The following is a 25,676-nucleotide window of genomic DNA, read 5'->3' as shown; positions in this document are numbered from 1 at the left end:
TAGGGATAGTGGATCCTGGGATTAAACTGAACTCTTAAATGTGTGTTTGACAATCAGGGAGGAGTAAGCTTGAAAATAACTGGGCTTGAGGCAAACGGTGCATTGCTTCACGGATCCCACCTCAGACTGGGACCTACAATGTGGCTGGATTGGTCACGTTGGGAGTGCAACCGGTTTTATCACGGGGCCGCCAAAGAATTCAATCAATCAAACCGCCTCCTTTGAATTTAGAGAGTTGCGGCCTAATTTCATTTTCAGCACAGCAAATTCACAATATCCACCAAACGGAAGATACGCAAATTAATTAAAATGTCGGGAATTTCTGAAGAAACGGCTCGAAATTAGGCCAAAAAAGAAAGTACAATGTTTGTAACATAATGCTGATAGTTAAACAGGTTAATGACCGAAATCCTGCTTTCCCATTGGTGGGTAAAGTAAGCACTTCCCTTTGCACAGGAATTTGTTCTAACCAGACGTGTAGAAAGTTTGGGTCAATGTATTACTTTTGAGTCTAGTTCCAGTGAATCTGCTGATGGGTGCGAAAATGTTGGAGAACTCCAGGAACAGTTCCTGTCCTTACGATACCATCCCGAAATTGTGAGCCGAGTCTACGAAACTTGGAATCTGTTAGCTTAATGTTTTATTAGAAGGTGGACGCTTTGGACACTGGAGTGTCAGCGTACGTTATCATTTAAACCCACAGCCCTGAGTCAGTGCCAACACTCGGCCAGTGATTTAAACAACAGTTTGGTATGTTAGTACCTTCTAGCATTTGAAATAAACACATGGAACTCAACCGTGAAACTTCTAAAGTTTGTTGACTTTAGAGATTCAAAAATATGTAACACTATAAAATGGGCTTGAGGATGCTGCAATAAAAAACGAGACAACTATCTCTTAGATACTTTGAGCAACAAGGTGTCTAGTAATGTATGCTACCATTTTAAATATCAAAAAATGGCCTGCTCTTCTAGGCACACCCTACCTATGAGACGTTTCCAGTGATTAAGGTGATGTGTTTAGCTATCTTTTGATTGCACAGCCAGTAAAAGGTGAAACGCCGGATTGGGCTGTTCCATTGCATGCAATGCCACGTTCCAGTTTTTTTTGTTTGCAATAAGCCAATGGAATCTGCCTGGCGATTACAGCTTTGCTTGTCACATGGTCTGATCTGTAGGCAGGTAAATGAGGACAGAAAGCAGCCATCGCTTTTCCCTATGTCAGAGTGAAAGAGATCAGCTTTGTCAGTTTCGCCTCGTGAATGAGCAAATCCACCAACACCTGAGGACCAGGTAGACTTGGAGGAGACACTTTGGCTGTTTGAGAGAGAGAGAAAAAAAGACTTTCTTATCTTCCCTTCCTTTTTTAAAAAAATTCTTCCTTTAAGTCCGGTAGAGGTGATCACTGGAAAGGTGAACACTTTTTTGTTTTTTTTCTCCTGTGTTTGAACCTTTTGCTTGTTGTAGTTCTCCGTCATGACGGCTTCGCACGATTCTCTGGTGGTTTTGTTTGGGGCAACAGCTGGTGCAAATGGGGCTAAACTTGGTTCGGATGAAAGGGAACTAGTTCTCTTGGTGTGGCAAGTTGTGGATCTACACAACAAGAAGGTATGCAATCGACCTGTTTTTTCCAAACGCCCCCCTCCCTCCCCTTCCTTCCCTTCCCTTCTCTCTCTCTGTGTGTCTTCTGCCTTTCTATTTGTACACAGACCTGTCCGCACGTACTTTGCTCCTTGTGGAAGTGTTGCTTGTGAACGGCTTGTTTCACGGAATCTTGCTGCCCCTGTTTGTTATCCCTCCTCTCCCCACCCCCCCCACACAAACCTCCCCGGCTCTAACAGGTGGGAGAAGTCCATAAAGTGCTGGTGAAAGCCGACAGCCTAGAGTTAAGCGAGCAGTGTAAAGAAGAGGTCAGCGTTAGCCTGGAGGAGATCGCCAAGGCGGAGCGGCTCGATCAAGTCCTGGAACAGGTGAGTTCCCGTGGGAAGGAGGCAGGGGAGGGGGCTGGTGGCAGAGGGAGAGAGAGAAGGGAAAACAAGCAAGTGTTTTTTTTTAGAAAAACTTCGCTTACCAGATCACAGAATGGGGAGTTTCGAGGGCAAGGACATAGTGTGAGGTCTGTTAAGGGGGAAGGGAAGGATAAATGTCGGATCACCGTCCGAAAAACGCAGTTACCCAAATCCAGGAAGAGGCGCCGCTCCCGGCAGCCACTCACCTGAGTCCGACAGGAACCTTGTCTCTTTTTACCGTCGAGCCTTAATGCCGCAATACAGGGTCTTTTAAAAACAAACCCCAGCTGAAGCGGATTCAGTGGATCGAAAATGTGGACTTGAGTGTTTATGGTGTTTTGCTGGGAAGCTTCAATAGTTTGTATCAGAACTTTGATTTTAAGACCCTAAACTATTTGGATCAAACTTGAGACCTCTCCTCTCTGAACATGGTTCAACTCGGTGACAGACCGAGAATTTTAAGTTGCAAATGTTTTCGAATCCACCTGATCAGAGATGCTATGACAGCTCCAGAGCAGGTGGGACTTGAACTCGGGCCTCCTGCTTCAGAGGTAGGGACATTACCACTGCACCACAAGAGCCCCTCCTAGAGGGAAAAGTGCATTGCCCAATGGCTAAACTGTGTTTACCTGTGCCTGATCTGATCTGAAAACAGCTGCTTGGGAAATAAGGACTCTTTCCATGTTAACAATACTTTTGTATTTTGTAAAACAGGAGACAGAATTAAATAGTTCCCATCTTTGAGAATTTGTTTACCATAATTTTAATTAGTTTTTGAAAATCATGTTTATAAATTTATTAAGTAATTTTTATATCTGGATGAAAACTTTGGAGTCATGGAGGTGGGAGATGAGATGGTGGTGTAGTCCTCAAAAGTTAATTTGTAAATGTAACAAATCTAACAGAAAGTCCTTCTCATTCATGTCTTGGCTGGTGAGCCATCGGCCAAAGTTTCTGTATAAAGTTGTTAGAAAGGATTGTAAACAGCCCATAATCTTTGAACTGATAACAAACCCCCCATTTTTAGATTTAAAATTAAAATATTTAATTAGCACAATGAGTACAGCTCATTCTGTAACATGAGTACCAGGTTTTACTCTTTATTGTTATACGTACAGATAGCATGTTTTTGTCGATGCCAATGTGTCATTCAGTGGTCATGAATTATGTTGCTTTCAGTAAATAGATCTGCTGTTAATCCCTCTTCAATTAATCGTAATTAATTCCCTCCTCTTCTTCCCTCCCAACCACCTCTACACCCAAAAAAAGTGTTCCCTTTCTTGTAGGACAACAAACAAACTGATACTTGACAGAATGGAAGTGATGAGTTCAAGTTTATCAAATGAGCTAAAATGAACTCGTGTTTATGTAGTACTGTGATGTTGTTTTGGCTTGCCAATTTTTTAAGACTGAAGATCAGGAAAGTCTGTCCCTATGATCAAGACACTGTCTAGGTGCCCTGAACTGAATGTCCAAAAGAAAGTGTTGGCTAGTCTAAGGAACTGATAATGTCGTAGTGTCCACTCCAACAACCAGGCATGTTGACAACTCTTGCAGTCTGGAGGGTTTAGTTCCGGAAAGAAATCTCTTCCCTTACACAGCCTCTGGGATCCTTGTGTGGAAATCTAGGATGAGTAACCTATCAAGGAATGGATGAGAGGTTTTAGAAATAGGTTCAAGCTTTGGTACATTTTCATCCATCCAAGGTCTTCAATTAAAGACCTTCAAAAATCGCATTTTTGAAATGTGGCTAAATTAAGCTGTGGTAAAGGATTGAATGGTTGCCTCATTTCCCTCTTGGCAATGCCCATCAGATTTGGCAGCAGCTGTATTGAAATGAATGGTTTTGATGTCTCGAGTTGAGGTCTGTTGTGAAAGCCTTGCACCCCAAACACTAGCCTAGTTTTATATTGTCTGAAACCCAGTTACCTTTTCTCAATCAAACCATCCCTGTCTCTGATTTTTCCAACATTTTTGATTCTTCTCTTCCACCTGTTTTGTGGTTCTTGTTTTTTGTTGCTTTGTAACAAAGGGGCATCAGCCACTTGCAAGTGGCAAGCAAGTAATCACCTCATGGGTCTAATTTCCTGCTCTTTACATTTTTTACAAATCTTCATCATATTTTAGTTTTGACAGGATTCTTGTTCCCTTGCTTCCTGACTGCCCTCTAAATGGCTATTGTTGGACAAAATCATTTGCAGCCATTGTAGAGTTTTCGACAGAATCTATTGAATGATTAACTTTGTAACGCTTTCAATCTATTGACAAGTTATTTAGTGGAATTATTCCCTTGTCCGTAGACATTTCTCACATTTTTATTATGTAAGAAATAAGGGAAAATTGAAGCGTTTTACCCATGTTATTTTAGTTTCCCTGTAATCTCAGCTAATTAATTTTAAACGAGAGTTGGAGACTTTTCTCTGTTTCCCATCTTCCCCACCATGGTTCTATTGAAATCAACAAGAGATTGATGTTTAGTTCTTTCTTTACAAGTTTGACCACTGCATATCCATTTAGTGAATTTAACATCATATTTTATTCTAGTTTTCAGCCTCTAACCTAGAAATAGACAAGATCCTGTTTTATTCCTAAAACAAAGAATTAAATTTATACAACACTCTTTTTGACTTTGGGTGATCTCAAGGTCACAGTGCTGTACAGTCAATAAAAGACTTTGAAGCAGTCACTTTTGTAAGGGAGGAAATAGAAATAAATTTGTCTGCACCAAACTCTGACAAACAGCACTCATCATAACTGGATAATCTGCTTCAGTGATGTTGTGTGAGTGACAAACATTAGCCAGGACACTTGGGGTAACGTGTCTGCTCTCTTTTTTGATGTTACATGATCTTTTACAACTAGCTTGGAAAACAGAGTAGTTTAATATCCTCCACTCCAAAAGGTGGAAACTCTGCAGTGCAATTTCAGTTCTTCAATGAAATATTGCCCCGGATCTTTGTGTTCAAATCCTGGAATGAGTCTTGAACACACAATTTCTTGATTCAGAGAATGGTTCTATCAACTGGACTTGAGGGAGAACGAAGGTTGCTGTTGCTAGGGGTATATATTGAAGTGGATGATTTATTGAGCATGAATTTTAACCAGGTGGTTTGTTAAGATGCATTAAAATTCTGAAGTGTATTTGAATGTTAAACTGTGCTGTGAGTATTTTCAATTAATAATGCTGTTTTCTAGCATTCTGCTTGTTTGTAACAAGACTTTGTTCATGCAGAAGTGTTTTGAACTGGAAGTAATTGGAGCATTCGCGATGTTCGATTGTGATGTGAATTGTTGTTGGGAGATTAATTGTCTTTAAGCGGTCGAACGTGTTAGTCTGCTTTGTGGTCCAAGCAATGACAAAGTTGCCGAACTAGTATTTCCACCTGTAAAACCTTGTATTTCCTTTTAACCCTTCCCCACCCAGATTGCCAGCTCCCGTTACAAACTTAAAAACCTATAAACAGTAGATTTGAAATGGTTGAGAACGTATTGTTTTTCTTTTTTTTTAAACAAATCTGAGTTTAATTGTTTTGTAAAAGGTTTCATTTGCTGAAGTCAGTGACATTTAAGGTGTGGTGTTCCTGATGCAGGTGACTGTCATTTTGATGCTGCCATCAGTGCAAACCACTTGATGTTTGCAGACTTGGTGGAGCCACTCGTAATTGTTAGGGGAGGGCACTTCGGGTTCAGTGCTTTTGTGGGCAGAAAGATGTAATGAAAGGGATGACATGTTTTTTTGCAGATGTTAGAGCAAATTCAAAATTGAAAACTTGATAAATCTTGAGATGCATTTAAAGGGATTGATTCTTTTTTAATATTGGGAGTTTAGCATCTTTCAGTGATGAAATCTCAATCTTGAAATCAAAGAATAGCAGTTTTGTGTAATACTACTGTGCAAAGCTGAGTAGGCAGGTGACTTAGACTGAGCCATAGAGATATACAGCACGGAAAAGACCCTTCCGTCCAAGTCGTCCATGCCGACCAGATTTCCTAAATAAATCTAGTTCCATTTGCCAGCATTTGGCCCATATCCCTCTAAACCCTTCCTTTTCTGATGAAGGGTCTAGGCCCGAAACGTCAGCCTCTCTGCTCCTATGATGCTGCTTGGCCTGCTGTGTTCATCCAGCCCTGCACCTTGTTGTCTCTATTCATATACCTATCCAGATAAAAGCACTGCAGAGTACCAGATTTAAAGTGTTAAACTGAATTTAGCTACAGGTGATGCCTCTCAGCTGTTAAAAACTTTGTTCCACTTTATTTCAAAATTGAATTTCTGTGGGTATTCTAGATGTCTCACCTGCCTACAGTGTGAACAAACTCCTAATATGCCGTAGAAGTAATGCAGTTGAATATTTTAGATTTAGGAGGCAAAAGTTTATGAATGTTGGCCAGTGTAACTTTTTGTGGTTTAAATGTTGTCAGGCTATCAGGACTCCTCCCACATTGTTTAAAAAGGTGTGAACAAATGATTGCAAATGGAAGAAATAAATATATGAATCATTTCTTTCTTTTCAGTTCAGCCAGGTTTTATCGAGTGAGTTGAAAGCACTTGGGAGGAGTTCATATTGTCTTTGTACTGATGGCCAATTACTCATTCGCCAGGTCCTACACCCAGAAGCATCCAAAAAGGTAAAGAAATTTGACAGCTGTAAATGTTTATCATTAATCAAACTACAACATCTTTAGGCAATAAATTGGCGTGAATGTAATCTCTACTGAACCAAATGTGAAGTTTTCAGTTTGGATGTCTCATAAGTTGCACTCATCCAGAAACTGAAGTAATGCAATTAGCCTGATAGAAGGTACAGTGTCAAAACTGTGCTTGTGCTGCATTTTGGGTCAGCCACTTTGGGCAGGTTGGGCTGACACGGTTTTGGTGGATTGAGGGTCACTTGGAGTTTGAGCAGACTGATGCACAAATGGTGAGACTTGCCAGTCCTGTGCCATGCAGCATTTAGCCAAATTTCTGGGAAAGTTAATTTTAATATTTCAAAATAGAAAATAAATGCCTGATTTATTTTTAAACCAGTTTTTTTTTTGAACCGCTGCAGTTTTTGGCTGGTTTTGACAGTGCCCGTAGTTATTAAATCCATAGATCCCAGCTTCCATTCCTTGAATTGCCTAATATCACTATTGTTTTTACTCTGACATGATATTCTGGTGTACAAAGTTCCTTAAATACTAATGAGAGAGCATATCACCTGAAAGTCAATTGACTTACTGCTCCGAGAATTGGATTTAGTATAGTGTGTTTTGAATGGTCATAGCATTGGATTGTGCCTGGCAGGTTATGGTTTCTTTAAGAAAATAAATCCTGTTCATAAGTTTGTATCCTTTTGGACTAAACTTGATTAACCTGCAATGCCTAAACCTCTGAGATGATGGTGGATAACATAAGGGTCGGTCATTCAATAGTGCCCATAGTTCCAGTATTCTGATCAAGCTCAGTAGCTGATGACCTCAATATGTTTGACATCACTAGTCATAGCTGGTAGATAATACCAAACATTTTTCCAGGCTTAGCAAAGATTTTTTGCTTTCTTAATTTATTTTCCTCCTTGACTCCTGGGTTAATTACTGTGCTATAATACTCTTGGTTCACTTCGTAGAAATATGTTAAATAGCATTTTTAGTACCTTTTTATGTAATAAAAAGGTGTCCAGGCATTTCACTGGAGTGTTACATTATAAAACGATGCCAATCCTTGTGCAATATCAGGGCAAATGTCCACCAGCTGCTTCTTTCAAGGTTTTATTACAGAATTGTGACAGTACAGGAGAAGGCTATTTGGTCTGTATTTGCACCAGCTTTCCGAACGAATAAGAAGTAACTTAAAGGAGGAAAGGAAGGAGCAGCAGAGATGTTGAAGGGAATTCAGGAGCTTGTTTCGGCAGCTGATGGCATGACCGTAAATGGTGGAGCACCTAAAATTGGTAATGCTGATGATGCTGGAATTGGAGCGCTGATTGCTTGAGAGGAATTTAGGACCGGAGGAGATTAGAGCTACAGAAGGGCCAGGTATCAGTAAAGTTCTTGAACCCCAGCTGCCTTTGTATTTGGTAGAATGTGAACTTTGCTCACCTTTACTTCCAGGATCGTTCTTGTATTTTGTACAATTCCTTCCTAATCCTGCTTTTGATATTAAAATTAGTCTGACCAGTGCATTATAAAAGAAAGCATAATATTGTGGAGAAATTGGGATGCTCTGATTGCAGTGTTCTGTTCCATTGGTAACGCTTAAGATAATGAAACATTCTCTGTCACATGTAGCAAGACCTGGACAGTATTCTGGTTTTGGGCTGATAAGTGACAACCAGCATTCGTGCAGCATTCGTGTCAGGCAATGGACATCTTCAAATAGAGAATCTGACCATTTCTTCGTAACATTTCACGGCATTGCCGTTGCTGAATCCCTGACCCTAACATTCCTGGGAGTAATCAATGATCCTTCGTGGGCTTGGAATTCTGAGGCAGGCAACTCTCTCCTTTTGACTCTCTGATCTGTCCATTGTTGTGATGGAATTACCTGAATGAGGACAGCTCCAACAAAGCTTGATACCATCCAGGATACAGCAGCCTGCTTTATTGACACCCCGTTCACCACTTTAAACATTCACTCCCTTTGCCATTGTGCAGAAATGGCAGTACTGCAAGAACTTGTCAAGGACCATTCTACTGAACTTTCCAAACTTCTGAACATCTGTACATAGAAGAAGAGCAGTAGATGGGTCACCTGCAAGTTCTCCTCCAATTCATTAGATCATGATTCTGTTTTTGCCACTGGGTTAAAAGCCTGTAACTCCCTGACAGCACTGCTGTAACTGCACAAGGCTTGCAGCAGTAGCTCTCCCTCTTGAGGGCAATATGTACACAAAATCCTTTCTCGTTGAGAAAGGGTCATGGAGACTGCTGATGGTGTTGCCATGGTGTAATAGGTAGAGATTGTCAATCAATCAGTCTTGTGGCCAGGCCTGAGGTTAATCGGGTAGCTATGATTGACTATTATCGGATCCTGCTGCATTTCCATGCCAACCCTGGTCATACAAATCAGCACCCTGTTTCTGTGCTGCATAAATTGGTGTTTCTTTTCACAGTTTGGGTTTCCTCTGTCCCAGTTCTGATGCAAGAAGAAAAGTTTCTTTTTGACTTTGCCTCTTTTTTTAAGCAATGTTTTGTACTCATTACTTTTTAATTGTAATTTTAAACATTCCACCATTCTTGGAACCACACTTTTTAAGAAGGATGCCAAGGTTGTGGAATAGATAGGGAAGAGATTTACCAGGGATGATGCTTTAGTTATGGGATGTGATTGAGGGTAATAGGTTTGCTCTCCTTGGAAATGAGGAGCTTGAGCAGAAATTTGATAAAAGGTGTTCGATTTGTTGGAATGCTTTTGGAGTGAATAAGCAGACACTATTGCCATGACAGAAGGACCAGTAATGGATTTCGGACGCTTTTCAAAAGTGCAAGTGCAAGTGCCAGCATGATTTTTAAAATAACAATTATTGTAATCTCAGATGCTTTGACTAAAAAGGTTGTGGAAGCAGATTTGGTGATAACTTGCAAAAGGAACTTGGATAATTATTTGAATGGAAAGCAATATTTGTAGGGCTGTGGGAAAAGAGTGGGGTCTTGTGACTAATGTTATGGTCTACTGAAGAGCATGCAGAAAAGCATGATAAAAGGTCTCCTTATCATTCCATGGTTTTTGACTAGACTTAGTATCTCATTGAAGGCTTTTCTGGAAGTCCGAACAATAATACTATTATTTACATGATTATTCTGTTTAACAGTGTGGAACATTTCACACATGGGACCTCTCCCTTCTAACCCTATCGATTTCCTTCAGCTCTGCCTAGGATAATACCCTATTCCCTATATTTTTGATATACTTTTTGATAAAGGTGACTCCTGTAATTACCTGAGTTATCTTTATCTCAATCTATTAAGGGTTTTTACTGCAACCTGGTCATTTCCAAGCCTGCAGTAGCTATCTGCTACCATTAGATAAAGGAATATGAATACATCAAGAAAAGTGAAACTATGTATATTATACACTGCCTTCCATAATCTTCAGGCATCCCAAATCACAGGGTTATTAACCCAGAATGTTCTGTGGGGACTTTCTGGAAATCTGGGGGTGGTTTAAAAACAGGAAGTGCTGGAGAAACTCAGCAGTTCTGGCAGCATCCGTTGAGAGAAATGGTTAACATTTTGAGTCCAGACTGTCTCTTTAGAATGCCTGGAACTGATTGTTCATTAAATGAATAAGTAGTTATCGCTTCTGTAGTCCTCAAAGAATTTATTATTGTTTGTCCTCATTTCGTAAATGTCTGTGAAAACTGGCTAAAGGAGGACAAAAATACAAGTCATTAACTTCAAGTTGTAAGTGGTGAATTCTATAATCCATTAGTTATCTCAATCCTTTGTTTGTAAGCAATAATTTGTGGATTTTTGGGTTTTTGTTGAGTGTACTGGAGTTTTGTCTATACTTGTTACTTGCTGAATTATTGAGTCAACTGTGATAGTTTAATATTCCTGGATTGCTACCCCATGCTTTCAGTTGTGACTTGCTGCAGTCTTGTTACCCTTGAGCTGAGTTAGTATTTAGTGTTACTTTAGTGCTGATATTGCAAAAAACTGTGGATCTGGTTTCAACCATCTATCTTTGATGTTTTGAAATATAAACTGCATTATTTTTGAAAACCTTAGCCGTAACTTTTGTGTGCTTTAAACTTAATCGGTTTTCCTTTTATCTTTTATAGAATTTGGTGCTTCCAGACTGTTTCTACTCGTTTTATGACCTGCAGAAGGAATTTCACAAATGCTGTCCAAACGCAGCCTCCATAAACTCCATCAGTTCAATGGCCGAATGTATCCTTCCTTCCTGCTAACCATCTGTCCTGTGCCTGGGCACTTGTCGAGAAATGTATCTGCCTCAGTGTTTGCAGTTCTGATTCTAGATCACTGATCTAGCAGTGGATGCACATTTACTGTGCTCCAAAATAACACATACTTCAGTATAAGAGTGATGATGGCCGAGTGGTATTATTGTCAGACTGTTAAACCAGAGACCAAAGTCATGTTCTATGGACCTGGGTTCGAATCCTGCCAAGGCAGGTGGTGGAGTTTGAGATCAGTGGAAGAAAAATCTGGAATCAAGAGTCTAATGCTGACCATGAATCCCTTGGTTGATTGTTGGAAAAACTCCTCCGGTTCACTAAGGTTATGTAAAGAAGGAAACTGTCATCCTTACCTGGTCTGGCCTACATGTGACTCCAGATCGTGTGCAGTTAGGGGATGGACAATAAATGTTGGCCTAGTCTGTTATGTCCTCATCCCACAAATGTACCAAAGAAAAGCACTTTTATTGTCATAAACAATTGCAAGGCACTTGCAGGCAGCACTTATCAAATAAGATTTGACCCTGAGACACATGTAAAGTTGGGGAAGATGATAAAAGCTTGATCAGAAGTGTGTTTTATAGAGAGCCTTAAAGGAAGAGAGGGAAGCTGAGGGTTTTAAGGATCCAGATCCCAGGCTTTGGCAACTGAATATTTTTTGTCTGGTTTTGCATATATGATGCAACTAAATCCTATGGGCATGACTGAAGACCAAAACAATACAAAAAGTAAAATCAGTGTTCACAACTTGTGTGCATAAGGATGTTGGAAGTTTCAGTGCAGCAGTTTAGGGATCTTGATTGATATATTGATCAAGGATTTGTAGTCGACATCTCTCATTGTCCTTTGTGCTTTTGTCCCTTCAAAGGGGCATTTGACCGATATCTTAGAGTAGCATGCTCTGATGAGGCCCATTTATCCTATTCTGCACCGCAAGCAATGGATGGTTGATTTCACTTAAGAAAATCAAACAAGATGCAAGTTTATGGGAAGTTGGGAGGATTCTGACAGTGTAACTTCCTTAATGCTGTGTACAGACTTGGAATTGAGAACAGATAATACAGCCAATGAATATGGTGTATTTGAAGTTATTACCATGGGTGCAGTTATTTTAAGTTTAATAAGCGAACCTTACAGTAAGACTTTTTTTAAAAATTCAGTATTCAAAGTCTTTCAACAGTAATCATTTGGCATATAGTTAACTTCATTTTCTCTTTTAGATTATGTGTTCAAAAACTTTGAAACTGTCAAGTACAAATTTGAAACAGGTCCCTGGTAAGTGGTGCTTTAGTATTTAGACAACATTGTATTGTTCAGGAATGATAAATGAAAAATAATACCTATGTATTGAGTAATAAAGTTTCTTAATTTACTTTTAGTACTGCCTGCTTAGTGGGTAAAATGAAAAAACAGCCTTCAATGAAGCAATTAGACTTTTTGAACTGTTGCATAGGTCACTTTTTACAAATAAGTGATGGATAAAATCTTAAATCTTACAGTAGCAAGGCTGAAGGAGTAAATGGTGAAACTGTCATTAGAGCAAGAGGTCTACCGTGGCAGTCGTCTGACCAAGATATTGCAAGATTTTTTAAAGGACTAAACATAGCCAAGTAAGTGTTCTTTAGAATAAGAACCTAGGCCTGTGAATGCATTGTGGATTTAAGTTAAAATGAGTGCATAGCTCAGCTCAATTTGCCAAATGTAATTATCATCAAATACCTTTAATAAGATTTCCCTCCAATTATACTGTTCTCCACCTTGAATACAAGTGAAACTGTGAAGTGGGTCATAATATCATGATCTGGTGGCCCCAATTGTTATGGAGGAAATATCCAGTTGAAGTTAGTGCTGGACAAATTGAATTCTTGCCAAGAGCCTGGCCTGATCACTTTGCTTACCAAAATAATAGTAAAACATAAGCAGACTATATTGCGGTTTTTGTTTTAATGATAAAGCAAAACAAAAGGTTATTAATGACAGGAACTTTTTTTTAAAAAAAAGGGGAAAATTCCACCGTAACACAGATTCAAACTTTTCTGGTGTGTGTCTTCAGAGACAACAGTTGTACGTGGATGCAGCTTTGCCTTTTGTGATGCCTGCCGTTTGCTCCCAATAATGAATGCGTTGCCATTTTCTCAGTTTATTGACTTATTTTTTTTTTTGTTATAGAAAGAGTGCTGTCAGACATCCCAAGACTTCAAGATTTTTCAGGATAGGATAGAAGTAAAGCCCATGGGATTAAATAGACAGAGTTGTGTGGATAGAGAATTGCCTAAGAGGCAAAAAGCAAGAGAGTGCAGGTCTTTTTGTTGTGGTTCGAAGAGAGTGCATTCAAGACAAACTAGAAAAGGCAAGATCAAGAACTGTCTTCAGTGTTGGTTTTGAGAGAGCTCTTTATTGTGTTTTTAAAATTTCCTTCCCGGGATGTGGACACCACTGGCCGGATCAGCACTGTCCCTGAAAAGGTCATGATGAACTGCTGCCTTGAACAGCAGGATTGACTTGATGGTGACCTGAGATGTCTGTGTGGGACAGAGAGATACAGAAGGTGCTCAAAATGCAGAGGTTACGGTCAGCTGTTACTTTTGAGATTAGGTCAAGAAGTAACATTCCCTCCGGTGGAGGAGAATGTAATACTTTCAGACCTGATATACAAAATAGGTAGAAATGTGTTCTTTGCTAGGAAATGCTTTTTGTTTGAAAACAGAACACAAAAGATCGAAACAGCTGCATCCTACTTTAATTCTTTTGTAGGGGGAGAAATGGCATGCGAGTGACCTCCCTAGGCCACTACTGCCAGCCTATACAAGCAGTGAACTAAGAATACTTTCTCCCTCCAGTTCTATTGGCCTGCCACCTGGTTTGTGTAACTATTCTCTCGTCTCTCAACAGCCATGATTCTCTCGTTCTCTGTCAAAAACTGTACGCATGCCATTTTTAACAGTGTCAACAAACCTTTAAGGGGAAGCAGTAAAACTTAGTTACCTTCACCAGTGTTACACATAGGTTTCTCAGAACAAGGAATGCCCTGAAAGAGTTGCATGTTGTAAAGGCAGATCAAAGTAGAGCACTGAATTTTGTTTTTTAGACTGCCTATTAAAGATGCAATGTGTCAATAGGGTTTAAATATTGTTGAGTGGATTGAGAGCTCAGATTTGTAGTTGGCACTAATGGATGCGTCAGTGAACGTTTATAATGGAAATTCCCTGGTTTTATTGTAGAGGAGGAGTGGCACTGTGCCTCAATTCCCAAGGAAGAAGAAATGGCGAAGCACTTGTCAGGTTCATCAATCCCGAACATCGGGATCTCGCGCTTGAGAGGCACAAACACCACATGGGGAGTAGATACATTGAGGTGGGTACAAATGTGAAGCACCTTCTAAAAGTTTCACTTAAAATGGCAATCTTAAAGAAAATGAATAGTTAATTATGTGGAAATTAATTTCCATTCAGGTGTACAAGGCTACTGGAGAAGAATTCTTAAAAATTGCCGGAGGTAAGTATTTTTTTTTAAAAAGAAAAATCTCCACTGGAGAATTTAGAATATGCTGTTAAACAGAATCAAGCTCAGGAGATCAATGGTGTCTAAATCACATTGTCCATACCCCCATCCCTGAATCTGTTTTGAAGATTGTACAGGCTGGTGCATGCTGTTAATGATTAATGGTCTGTTACAACTGTGCTACATGAATTCCATGACCCTAGAAATCTGCAGCCGTGCCACATCACTATAAACCATGGCTGAGTGAGGCGTCCTTTCTAATTTCAGAACGAAGGTCCTTATCCTGCCTGAATTCTTGGATCGGGAGCATCTCCATTGAATAAGATTTTGTTCCTGCCAGCAGTGGTGATATCACTTGTCACCCATTTGTGAGGGTGGGGTGGGCGAAGAGTTAATGAGAGCAGCACATGAGGGAAGCTGAAGGCAGATCTGAATAAAAATGAGGTATTTAACTCCATTGTAGGCACTTGCCTTTAGTGGAACCTGACCGTAGAGACTGGTTCTGTTAAGGAGAACACCATTCAACACCTGTGTGCCTCACTTCTGTGGTTCTGGTAACTGGAAGTGTAGAGGTCACTTGCAGAGAGAACTGGATGGAATTCTGATACCATGCCAATTAGTCATGCCTCCTGAAGACGCTGCCAATTTGGGTAAGCATCAGAAACATCTACCCTCTCTTCCTGAGGAAACCCATTGCATTTCTGCACTGTTTGGATAACAGAGTCCAAGTCTTAAAACATGCTTGCCAGCCCAGAATTCAACTTGAAGGGCTTATGCAGAATGAACCCCCCTCTCCATTCCAGTATAGTCATGGAGTGTGTATTGCTGCCATAATGACATTCAGTACCTTCTGTCCTAAAGTGCTTAAAATTGTGCACGTTGACTTAGTTCCAGATCATCCGTAGTATTGCAAAATTTATCCTAAGAGTTCTCAAAATGGCAGCTATCTGTTTGCTTTTAATGCTCTGCTTTCAGCTGAAGTAGGTGACTGGCAATGAATGCGCTGCTCACCTCGTTTGTAAAATGATCTAGGCATTGTAGGAAGAGAGAAGGAATAGTTAATTTAATTCCTGGTGTAGTGAAATGATCAAATAAAATCAATCCTTAATACTGTAAGAGCACCCAAATTGTTCATTCCTGCAAGTACGGCTGTACTCGGTAGATATCTCTGGCTGAGAATTTTTTTGGTCTTTCCGATCTTTTGCCATAATAGACACCTCCTAAGAGACAAATTTTATGAAGCAGGAGTCCAGTTAATACAATTCTAGAAGTAGCTGCTTTGCCTGTCTGACCTGATAAGTGACTCATTATGATTAAATCCATTCTCATTGGACAGCTAGTTTCATTAAATCCCTGTCAGTAAACTCTTTTTGAGGTGAAGGAATATAAAATTTAGTTTGAGATTGAAATGACCATTGTAATCTGCTGTAAGGTTTGTTCTTTCAGATTTGTTATTCATATTGAACTTCATCATTCACATGTATTTAACTGATCTCTGGTGATTGCTTTGTTTGTTGACATTTTCTGTTTTAGAGAATGAGAGGGTGGTTGCTTAGTCGATGTACTATTTTGAAAGGTTACTTTTAAATGCAGGTACTTCGAATGAAGTGGCACAATTCTTGTCAAAGGAGAACCAAGTTATAATACGAATGCGTGGACTGCCTTTCACAGCCACAGTCGATGATGTCCTGGGCTTCTTTGGAAATGAGTGTCCTGTTACAGGTGGCAAGGAAGGGCTCCTCTTTGTTAAATACCCTGATGGGAGACCGACTGGGGATGCGTTTGTGTTGTTTGCCTGTGAAGAATTTGCACAAAATGCACTTAAGAAACACAAGGAGATATTAGGGAAGCGTTACATTGAACTGTTCAGGAGTACTGCAGCAGAAGTACAGCAGGTTGGTGTTACTGTGTCATGTAGTACACTTGACTGAATATTATGTGGCATTTGTGCAGGGTACTGATGTTGAATTGAATGAGCAATTGTCATTTTATAGCTCTTATCTTTTCCCCATTTCATCCTGCTTTTCTTGCTCCAAATTCTTCAGTTCTGGTACTGACTTTCCTTGGTTTGAAGTCTGAGAATCTTCAGGCACAACAGGCTGCTTAATCAATCATGCCTATGCCAGTCCTTTCAAAGAATTACCTAGTTAGTCCACAATCGATGAACCTTTTTAGAAATTGATCTGTTGTGAAATGTTACTTGAAGGCTTAGTGTTTAATGTCAGCTAAACAGTACAAATCAGGCTCAACACTTCCAGAAAAACATTTGTAAAGTTGTCTTTTAATGTAGAGTTTTAAATTGGGAATCCCAACAAGCCGCCTTTTTAAATAAAATTATCTTGATGCTGTAAAAACAGCCAAATTGTTCATTCCTGTAATAATGGCTGTTCTCAGTAGACTGTAGCTGTGTTACGAAACCTCTGTGGTCGTCATATGCCAAGTTGGTATTTAACCTTCTGGCCCAGAGGTAGGGACACTGCCACTGTGCCACAAGACCCTGTTAACCCAGTTATAGCCTACTAGCAGTGATTAACTGATTCTGGGTCACTGTTTCGTTTCTTGTGGAGAAACCATTTTAAAAGTTTTCAAATAATTAGACTGGTTTTTAAAGCAAAAGTCAATATCTTGAGACACGTTCTGTTGATTCTGCCAGATTGTTCTATCTATGGTAGATTTTTATATTTCATTCTTGATCTCTGGATTGGATTTTTTTCTTTCTCCCTAATATTTAATACAAAGACAATACCCCCTTGAATTAAGGGGTATGAATGGTTTACGTAAGAAATGTGATGCCTGGTATTAATATAACAGACTTATGAAATCTGCACGGTGCTAATCCCTCCAATATCATAAGAGCTAAGTACTTCCTTGTACTCCTTTAACCAGCCCTCTGGGGCTGCATTTACAACACAGTTGTAACATTAGGATGAGGTACTGGGAAGTTGATGTTAAGTTTGGAACAAAGACTCCGTGGGAGCACTTAGCAAAGTGGATGAAAAGTAGCCTGAAGGAGGCTCTGTCTCTGATTCCAGGTTGTCTGTTATTCCTTGCACTGCAACCTCTTAGCTTGTTTCATAGCAGAAGTCTAAATGTGATTTTAATGTCCCTGTAAGTGACAGTGTATTGGAGCAGATTACAATGATGCTATGTTTTTGCGAAATTTGCATCCGTTAATACTTCTACTGTTTTCTTCCGATGCTTTAGGTATTAAATAGATATATGTCGACACCACTAATTTCAACACTCCCAGCTCCTATCATCCCAGTGATACCTCAGCCGTTCATTGCCACTGGACACACAAGAGACTGTGTACGTTTAAGGGGCCTCCCCTACACAGCAACCATTGAAGATATTTTGGACTTCATGGGAGAATTTACAATTGATATAAAACCTCATGGAGTTCACATGGTACTAAATCAACAGGTAACTTGCAGTCTGCTTCTAATACAAGGTCCTTGTCCTTTTGGGAATGCAAACCTCTGGTTAGAATTGGATGAAAAAGACATTTGTGAAGCTACCATTCAATTCAAATGCTATTAAGTCCTTGGGGCTTCTGACATGATTAGCATGCATATAAACACCAAACTGTAAAGCAGACTCTTATTTCAGGTGTGCTAACTGAGTTATGACCAAAAAGTTTGAATCTATTTTAATTTGTTTATTTAGCAAGTTGACCTTCACTATAGTTGTAATATGATGTAGGTTGCTAGCTTTTGTTTGGTTTATGGACAATGCCTGTTGTTTGGGCAAGAGGTTGGGAGGGAGCAAAGTGGGACAATGATATTACTATCTTCAACAAACATCCCTGTTGTGATTCCTGGGTAGACTTAGCTTTGGCATTTTGAAAGTTATCTATTTGCATGTGTGTGGTGTGTGTATGTGAAGCCTGTGTAGTGCTGGGTCTCCTTTTGAAGCTCTAAAGTTTTCTGTAATTCAGATCTGAATTATATTTTGTGTGGTATCTGCTCGCATTGTGAGATGATTCAATCTGGATTTCAACCCTCTTGATTTTTTTTCTTTTTAGTTGTTTCAAATGAACATTTTTGCATTTATGTGCACTTGGGATTGCTGTTAATTACTATTGCAGAAACTGAAGTAAGTCAATCATGTGGTGAAACTGCACATGAAAGGAATCACTGGCTGTTTTCCACCTTGTCTCTCCCATGGCTGAACTTTGTTGATGTTCACCATTCTATGTGGAAAGATGTCATGTTAAAACCCAGTCAGACCACCTACTTTCTTAAGACCAAGCATGAAGATGTATAACTCAGTAACGGGGAACTTTTTTTAACTGTGACTTGTCTCTGTTTTAACTTTGCCATTCTGGTTTCGGAACAAACATCCTTTTGCAATGAAATTACTTGTATTAAGATTTTCATTTTTAAATATGTCTCAGGATTAATGAATTAGGCACTGAGCAAAATAAATTATGTTTGCAGGAACTAACCTGAGCCCAAACATGTTTAGGCAAGTAATAATTGAGGCTGATCTCTTTTGTTTTCTATTCCTACTTTAGCTGTAGGCACCTTGCTGTTGGCAAGAAGCAGTAAGGATTTGAACTTCTTGAGGTTTCATACAGCCTGTTACTCTCACCCTGCTTGCTGTTGGGTGGTTCCAGACTCTCATGTTCACATTAAGTCCATTATAAAGTTGGCAAGTCACTCAGTAACATGAACTGAGACACCAAAAGTTGTCCTCCAAAAAGTGTTAAGGAGCACTGACATTAGCTCAGATTTTAGTAGAATGGGTAAAGCTAGCTGCTGCTTAAGGTTTCAAAATAATTGTTCAAATTGCAATTTTAAAAATAATTGGAACTAACCAGGGTACTTCATAGAAAACAACAGCCTGTACATTATAAGCATTTTGTTTGGTCAAATGGAGGGAATTAAGATTGGTTAATACTCAAGATTTTAGATGTCTTTTTTGAATCAACTTTGTGTCTGCTGGTGCGTGTGTTCAAACTTCTGCTTGACGGAAAAAGTTGTAGGAGAGCATTTCTGGGATGGGATGGGTCTTTGTTGGCAGACTTTCTACAGCAACTAGAGTTTTGAATCAATAATTTAGATATGAATTGGTTTAACTAGTGTTTGATAAATCTGACCAAGCATTTTGCAGTTAGTAAGTGGGGATAAGAAGAAGCCACAAGCACCTGAACAAATGACATTGTCTTGTGACTTTTTTTCCCATGCATGTGCCTTGAGGTGCAGCTCCTCAATAAAGGGAGATGAAAGTCATCTTCAAATATAAATTCCCAGTAATTTGGGAATAAGTTTTTAATTTTGCTGAATTTGTTTTTTAACTGTGACTTGTAGATGGACAACTGTTTTTGTTTGCACTGTCTTCAAGTTGGTCAGCATAAATGTGGCTTAAAACTAAGCCAATTGATTTGATTTGTCATGTGTACCCAAGTACAGTGAAAAGCTTTGTTTGCAAGCAGTGCAGGCAGATCGTAGCAAGCAAGGATATACCGATCATAGGGTGAGAAAAGTCTTTAACAGAGTGAGGCAGACAGGTTATACCGCGCAAGACATGCGTGAGGCAGAACAAAACTAACAAGATCAACATGAGTCCCGTTCATCAGTCTAATAATGGCAGGGAAAAAGCTGTTCTAAAACCTGCTGGTGCGTGTTCAAACTTCTGCTTGACGGAAAAAGTTGTAGGAGAGCATTTCTGGGATGGGATGGGTCTTTGTTGGCAGACTTTCTACAGCAACTAGAGGTGTGAATGAGAAATCCTTGGATGGGAGGTTGACTTCTGTGATGGTCTGGACTGTGCACACAACTTCCTGTAGTTTCCAACCAATTGAGTTTGGTATTGCATGTTTTGTCCTTTTAGAAAAGGTTCTAAGATTTGAAAGTTGTCCTTAATTAAGTGCATTTGCTTTCTTTAAAATATTTTGAATTTGCAATAACTTTTTTTTTGTTCTCTTCTGCCTACGCTGTCTTCCTTTTTGTCCATGAACACCACCGCCCCCCACCCCGCCCCAGGGCCGGCCCTCTGGTGATGCCTTTATTCAGATGAAGTCTGCAGACCGTGCTTTCTTGGTTGCACAGAAATGTCACAAGAAGACTATGAAGGACAGATATGTGGAAGTGTTTCAGTGTTCTGGAGATGAAATGAGCTATGTTTTAATGGGTGGCACTTTAAATCGTAGTGGCTTGTCTCCGCCACCATGTAAGTTACCATGTAAGTTTTGACTTCTGACGCTCTCTTGCTGCTAAAGGCTGAAATTGTGGTAGGTGGAGGCTGGGGCTTTGATATCTCTTCATCCTTTACTTGGTTTGCTGTGATCAGTAATTCATTAATCAAGGCTTGAGATTGAATGAGGGTTTTGATTTTTATTTTATTATTATTTCTTTGTTTTTCTCCACTGCCCATTCTTCCCCCTTCACGAAATGGCAAAATTGGACATTTGCACTGGGCATTTTGTTTTTGCTTTTTCGCGTACTTTCTGGAGCTCTGCAGTAGGCCTGTCTGGTAATAGGATTTTCCAACTTTGGAAACGGTTTTCATGGAGTTGCCAGTGGAGGTTGAAGACTACGTGGCCATTCAATGGGGTGTCTCTGCTTAACGTCCAAGATGTCGTACATGTTCAGACTGCATTTGACTTGTGCAGTTATGAACCCGCACAATTTTTAAAACTGATAAATGTGCCAAGTCAATTTGAAGAAAATGCATGAAGGCAGAGTGAAGGTGTTTATTGGCAGCAGTGCAAATTGGCTGCCTATAGCCTTCAGGGACCTTGAGCGCTTTTGAATGCTAATTATGCATTCAGGTGTTTGGGACGCTTACACATCAGATGAATAAACACATTGCTTGTTCTTATTTATTCCTTTCTCTGTCATCTTGTAGGCCTGTCCCCACCCACGTACCCGACATTCTCACCTGGTACTGCTGTAATACCAGCCGAAGCAGCGCTTTATCAACCCCAAGCTCTTCTGGCTCCAACGCGGACAGCACCCCCACCGCCTGCAGTTGCCTACTATCCTGCTCAGGCAACAGCCACTCAGCTTTATATGAACTACACAACCTACTATCCAAGGTAAACGTTTCGGTGCCATTTCCTATTACGGATCATTCCGGTGCTTGTCATTTGCTCAAATGTTTTGACGTCTCTTTTTAGTGTGCAAATATACTTGGCAATGTAGCTAAGACCTTGGAGAACTTCTGTCACGGTTTTAGTCTTGTGAGAATTTTGGACTGATTTTTCTTTTCCTCCACTTTCCTTCCAGCCCCCCTGTGTCTCCAACAACAGTAGGATACTTTGCAGCTCCTCAGGCAGCCATGGCGGCGGCTGCGGCCAATTCTACAACCCACGCTGTGTTACCGCAGCCCGGAGCACTTGTTCGCATGCAGGGTCTGCCTTATAACATTGCAACAAAAGACATCCTTAGCTTCTTCCAAGGATATCAGGTAAAGCTCAACACTTTATATTGATTGACGATCTTTGTCCTGCCCAGCGCAGCATATTTTGATGTGAGGATATTCTGCATATATGCCTCCTTTATCAGCTTTGCTGTAAAACTCTATATTGTATCTGTGTGTTTGTGTGTGTGTATATTGTGGTTCACTAAGGCCCAAGGATTTCTAACTGAGCAATTTTTTTCCTCATGCGTTCCATTTCTCTTGCTGTCCTGGATATGTTGAATGACGTGCTGATCTTAACGTGAATACATTTTGGACCGTCTCTAGCTTGGTATGGCTGTGTGATGATGGGAGTGCTGTTTACATTACACTGTCTGTGGGGATTTGATTTTTTGACAGGTGTCGATGGTGATATAATTTTAGTGGGAGTTTGGTCTCTGCCATCTCCTGGGAGAAATGAGATGGTGGTGGTCTTTTGGGTTCCTTGTCCACCCCAACCCTTCCCCCTCCCCACCCATCCTTCCTCCTTTTTCCTGCTCCCCATTATAGAGTCCTATTTGGTTTCGTGGGGCTTTTGTACTGCATGTGTGAGCACTTTACTGAGCAGTCGCAGTAATACCAGACCTGCAATAGTATGAATAACCATTTTAATATGGCAGTGAAATGTACTGTCCCAACAGTAAATGTGCAAGTGTCCTCTCTTTCAAAGAAAAACAATTGAAAGTGGGTTCTTCTTTAAAATATGCTGGAACCCATTCTGCTTTCTTTCTTGACTATGTAATTTACTATTCTTGACTGCTTTTACTGCCTTTTCTTTATCTTGCTGGCTACTTTAGTTATGATAATCTGCTTATTTTTGCCAGTCTTATCAGTTGAGACAAATATTTCGGTCAAATCACCAAGTGGAATACTGCTAATCTTGGTCAGTCTACCTGGTGTATAACTTCTACAAATCTAAGCGGGCTAAGGTGTATTGTATTAAAGAGAGCAAGGTCAATACAGAAACCATTTTGTTGATAGATTTGTGCAGTTAGTCCCAAGCATGTTTTTTTAGGAACTGTGGTGTGGATTGACCCAATTTGTGCTTATTGTATACCCAGGTGGGTTTTTTCTAAATGCACCATTTCCAAGAATCCACTATTTAAGATTATCCTGTGGGTATCCAAGGGAATTTTGTTTTCAAATTAATGCTCCATCTTCCTCCTGGGAGTGTGTAGTATTTTCCTTGTTCCTGCTCCCCAGCCCCTGGTATCTAAAATGGATTACAAACACCTTGCCTTGCCTTTTTAGTGAATTCATTGTCTGCCCGCAAAACTGCAACATGTATCTCTCCGTATTAGAGGATTTTTGATTTATAAAACCAGTAAATTATGTGTCTTGGATTCTTTTGAACTTGGGCTGTGTGGGTTTGTATGTCTTTTCTGGATCCTGTTTGGAACGGGGCTGTTTTTATTATTTAACATTGCAATATATATTTTCCATTTAGTATATTAGAGTCACTGGTTCAGACAGTTGGTGGAACACAATGGTTTGGGTCAGATCTTTACAGAACTGCAATAGACCAACCAGATTGTTTACAGGAAAGGCAAGCTAACTAATCTAGTCAATCTTTGTTTGCAATTCAGATTAAAATCCTGAAATGGTGCAGAAGTTTTTCTTCCCCATACTGTATGTCTCTGGACTCTGCACAAAATGAGATTGCATTGCATTAAACATGCAGCAGAAATGAGTCATTAAGGCAGTCAAATATTTTGAATACCTCTTTTTTTAAAATGTGAATGATCGTCTTTGGTCGCCTTTATCTGGGAGGTTTCTAGCTGACAGTTTTTACACTCCTGCCTAACCTTTTCTGCATCTCCTTTCTTCCTTCTATCTCCATCCTCTCCCACAAAAAAAAACACTTTTTTACAATTGCATTCTATGCAAGCAGGTCTGGTAATATGCAAATATTTGCACAGCCTAGCCAATCCAATCTAGAGTACTTTGGGCAGGATTAGTCACCAGATAATGGTTTATTATAAAATGGTGGATGGGTCTAAGCCAAAATTAATGATTCAACAACAGATTGTGACTGCATTGTATGAGTTTGTGAAGGTACACATCTGCTTTTATTGTAATTTTGACTTTTTTGCTTCAGATGCCTGAAGCAATTTTCTCCTGAAATATGAATCTTTGGAAACTGGCAGGAGAGTATTTACTTTTACATCTCTGAAAGTAGTTTGTATAATCTTGGAAACTGGAAAAGACTAACTGGTGCTTTCTAATCCCATCTGTTTATAGTCCCACACTTTTTTTTTTCCCTCTTGAGATGCAGAACATAGATTTTTTTTTTTGTTCTCTCAATAGTTCACTATTTACATTGTACTGTTCAAAGTCGTCACATCTTAGCTATAAAGATTTTTCAACATGTTTAAAAATAGGAATTGATGTTGGATCTCTGATCGGGTATCCATGTTTGAACACTAATGGATAGTGGAATTCTCTGTACAGTGCCATTTTTAATGATTAGCCAGAGTAAACTAAACAGCATTTTATTCATTGTCCTGTTTATATTCCTTGATCCCATTTATAATGAAATTATCCTAACTTCAACAATACTTGTAAACCTGCCAATTATCCACATAATTATACATGGCTCCACAGTGATGTACTAGTTAAATACTAACTTTTATTGTAACCAGTTTTTCCATGATTGGCATTGGCCATGGGTTTGCAATACATAAGGTGGATGAAGATGTGCATAAGTGCAGTGTTAGATATGATTTTGTTTGTCCATTGTTTGTTTTTATAGTTTTTGTTTTTAAATTTTTAGTGCCTTTCGTCTTGCAGTCAAGGCTGTTAATTGATTCATGGCTTGTAAAAGTTAAAGTTCTCTCTTGCCAAGTTGCCAATACCCCGGTTAAGAACTGTCTAGGTGTGGCATTTATGGTGAAGCATAAATTCACCGAGCAATGTTCCTTTTGACTGATGTATGTATTCAAACTTGTACTGTAGTATGCACCTGATGACTACAGCGGCCTTATTCAGATGAACGAACAAGCAAGGAGTATGTTTCAGGCACCCAAAGAGTGGGTCTGTTTGTAGATGACCGTCTTTACAAATTTCAACAAGGTAAGAGAGAAACCTCCCAGCTGGCTTTACGGCCAGGCTTCACTCTCGAGTGACATCAAGTGGTGTTTCAGAACTGGGATTTTTATTTCTCTCTCTACACCTCCTCTCTGGGACTACTATCATCTTTCTTGACCCCCTTCCAATGATGAGCTACAAACGCACGGGTGAGGTGGTTGCACCCATCTTTTTTGAGCAGTGGTGGTTGCAGTGTCTTTCACGAGGCGGGGGAAAACATGTTAAACTTTTCTTTGCATGGCTATGGTAATGCTGGTTCTTCACTCACTGCAGTAGTGCAATCAATTAATAACAAATTTAATGTTCTTTCCACGTAAGTTTAATCTTTCTTGCACAAATTTCTTTCCTTCAAGCAGCTGGGTAATTGTCATGACTGGATTGAAAGTATCCAGAATATGTACAAAATGATGCAATCCTTTGATCATGATGGTTCCTTTTTCAGTTTTAGAAGGCAAAGCAGATGAAGCTATGAAAGGCAACAAGACTGGATTGAATAATGGAAGATGTGTAAATACTTTATAATGAAGGCATCAAAAAATTTAACTTTTCCACAGAATTTAAGAAATATAACTGTGCGGAATCAATAAACTATCCTTTCAGTGGGAAGGAATAACATTCTCAATCCATGTTTTCCATCAAATGGAGAAGTTGCACTGAAATTTTAGGTCTATAAAATAATCTAGAACAAATCATTTCCTGAGATAACAAGGTGTAGAGCTAGATGACCACAGCAGGCCAAGCAGCATCAGAGGAACAGGAAGGCTGACGTTTCG

General features: G+C 39.7%; 1 protein-coding gene across 3 annotated transcripts in view; it reads left to right on the top strand.

Moving 5' to 3' along the window:
- The first annotated feature begins 495 nt into the window (after positions 1–495).
- The window catches only part of esrp2 (epithelial splicing regulatory protein 2), a 27,518-nt gene continuing 2,337 nt past the window's right edge, over positions 496–25,676 (top strand). The window contains exons 1-16 of one of the 3 annotated variants that reach the window (XM_048605782.1): positions 496–750; positions 1,467–1,607; positions 1,841–1,969; positions 6,524–6,637; positions 10,774–10,882; positions 11,949–12,047; positions 12,132–12,186; positions 12,411–12,521; positions 14,133–14,265; positions 14,364–14,406; positions 16,006–16,307; positions 17,617–17,835; positions 20,400–20,598; positions 21,265–21,454; positions 21,645–21,825; positions 24,772–24,888. In XM_048605782.1, coding sequence (XP_048461739.1) covers positions 1,476–1,607; positions 1,841–1,969; positions 6,524–6,637; positions 10,774–10,882; positions 11,949–12,047; positions 12,132–12,186; positions 12,411–12,521; positions 14,133–14,265; positions 14,364–14,406; positions 16,006–16,307; positions 17,617–17,835; positions 20,400–20,598; positions 21,265–21,454; positions 21,645–21,825; positions 24,772–24,861 — 2,106 coding nt within the window. In that variant the 5' untranslated portion in view covers positions 496–750; positions 1,467–1,475 and the 3' untranslated portion in view covers positions 24,862–24,888. Of the gene's footprint in view, positions 751–1,109; positions 1,293–1,466; positions 1,608–1,840; positions 1,970–6,523; positions 6,638–10,773; positions 10,883–11,948; positions 12,048–12,131; positions 12,187–12,410; positions 12,522–14,132; positions 14,266–14,363; positions 14,407–16,005; positions 16,308–17,616; positions 17,836–20,399; positions 20,599–21,264; positions 21,455–21,644; positions 21,826–24,771; positions 24,889–25,676 lie in introns of those variants that run through there. The other 2 variants (XM_048605780.1, XM_048605781.1) reach the window with 2 other exon arrangements.

The sequence above is a fragment of the Rhincodon typus genome, chromosome 15 (genome assembly GCF_021869965.1).
Source record: "Rhincodon typus isolate 14 chromosome 15, sRhiTyp1.1, whole genome shotgun sequence".
Taxonomy (NCBI): domain Eukaryota; kingdom Metazoa; phylum Chordata; class Chondrichthyes; order Orectolobiformes; family Rhincodontidae; genus Rhincodon; species Rhincodon typus.
This window is presented reverse-complemented; position numbering and strand designations above follow the sequence as displayed.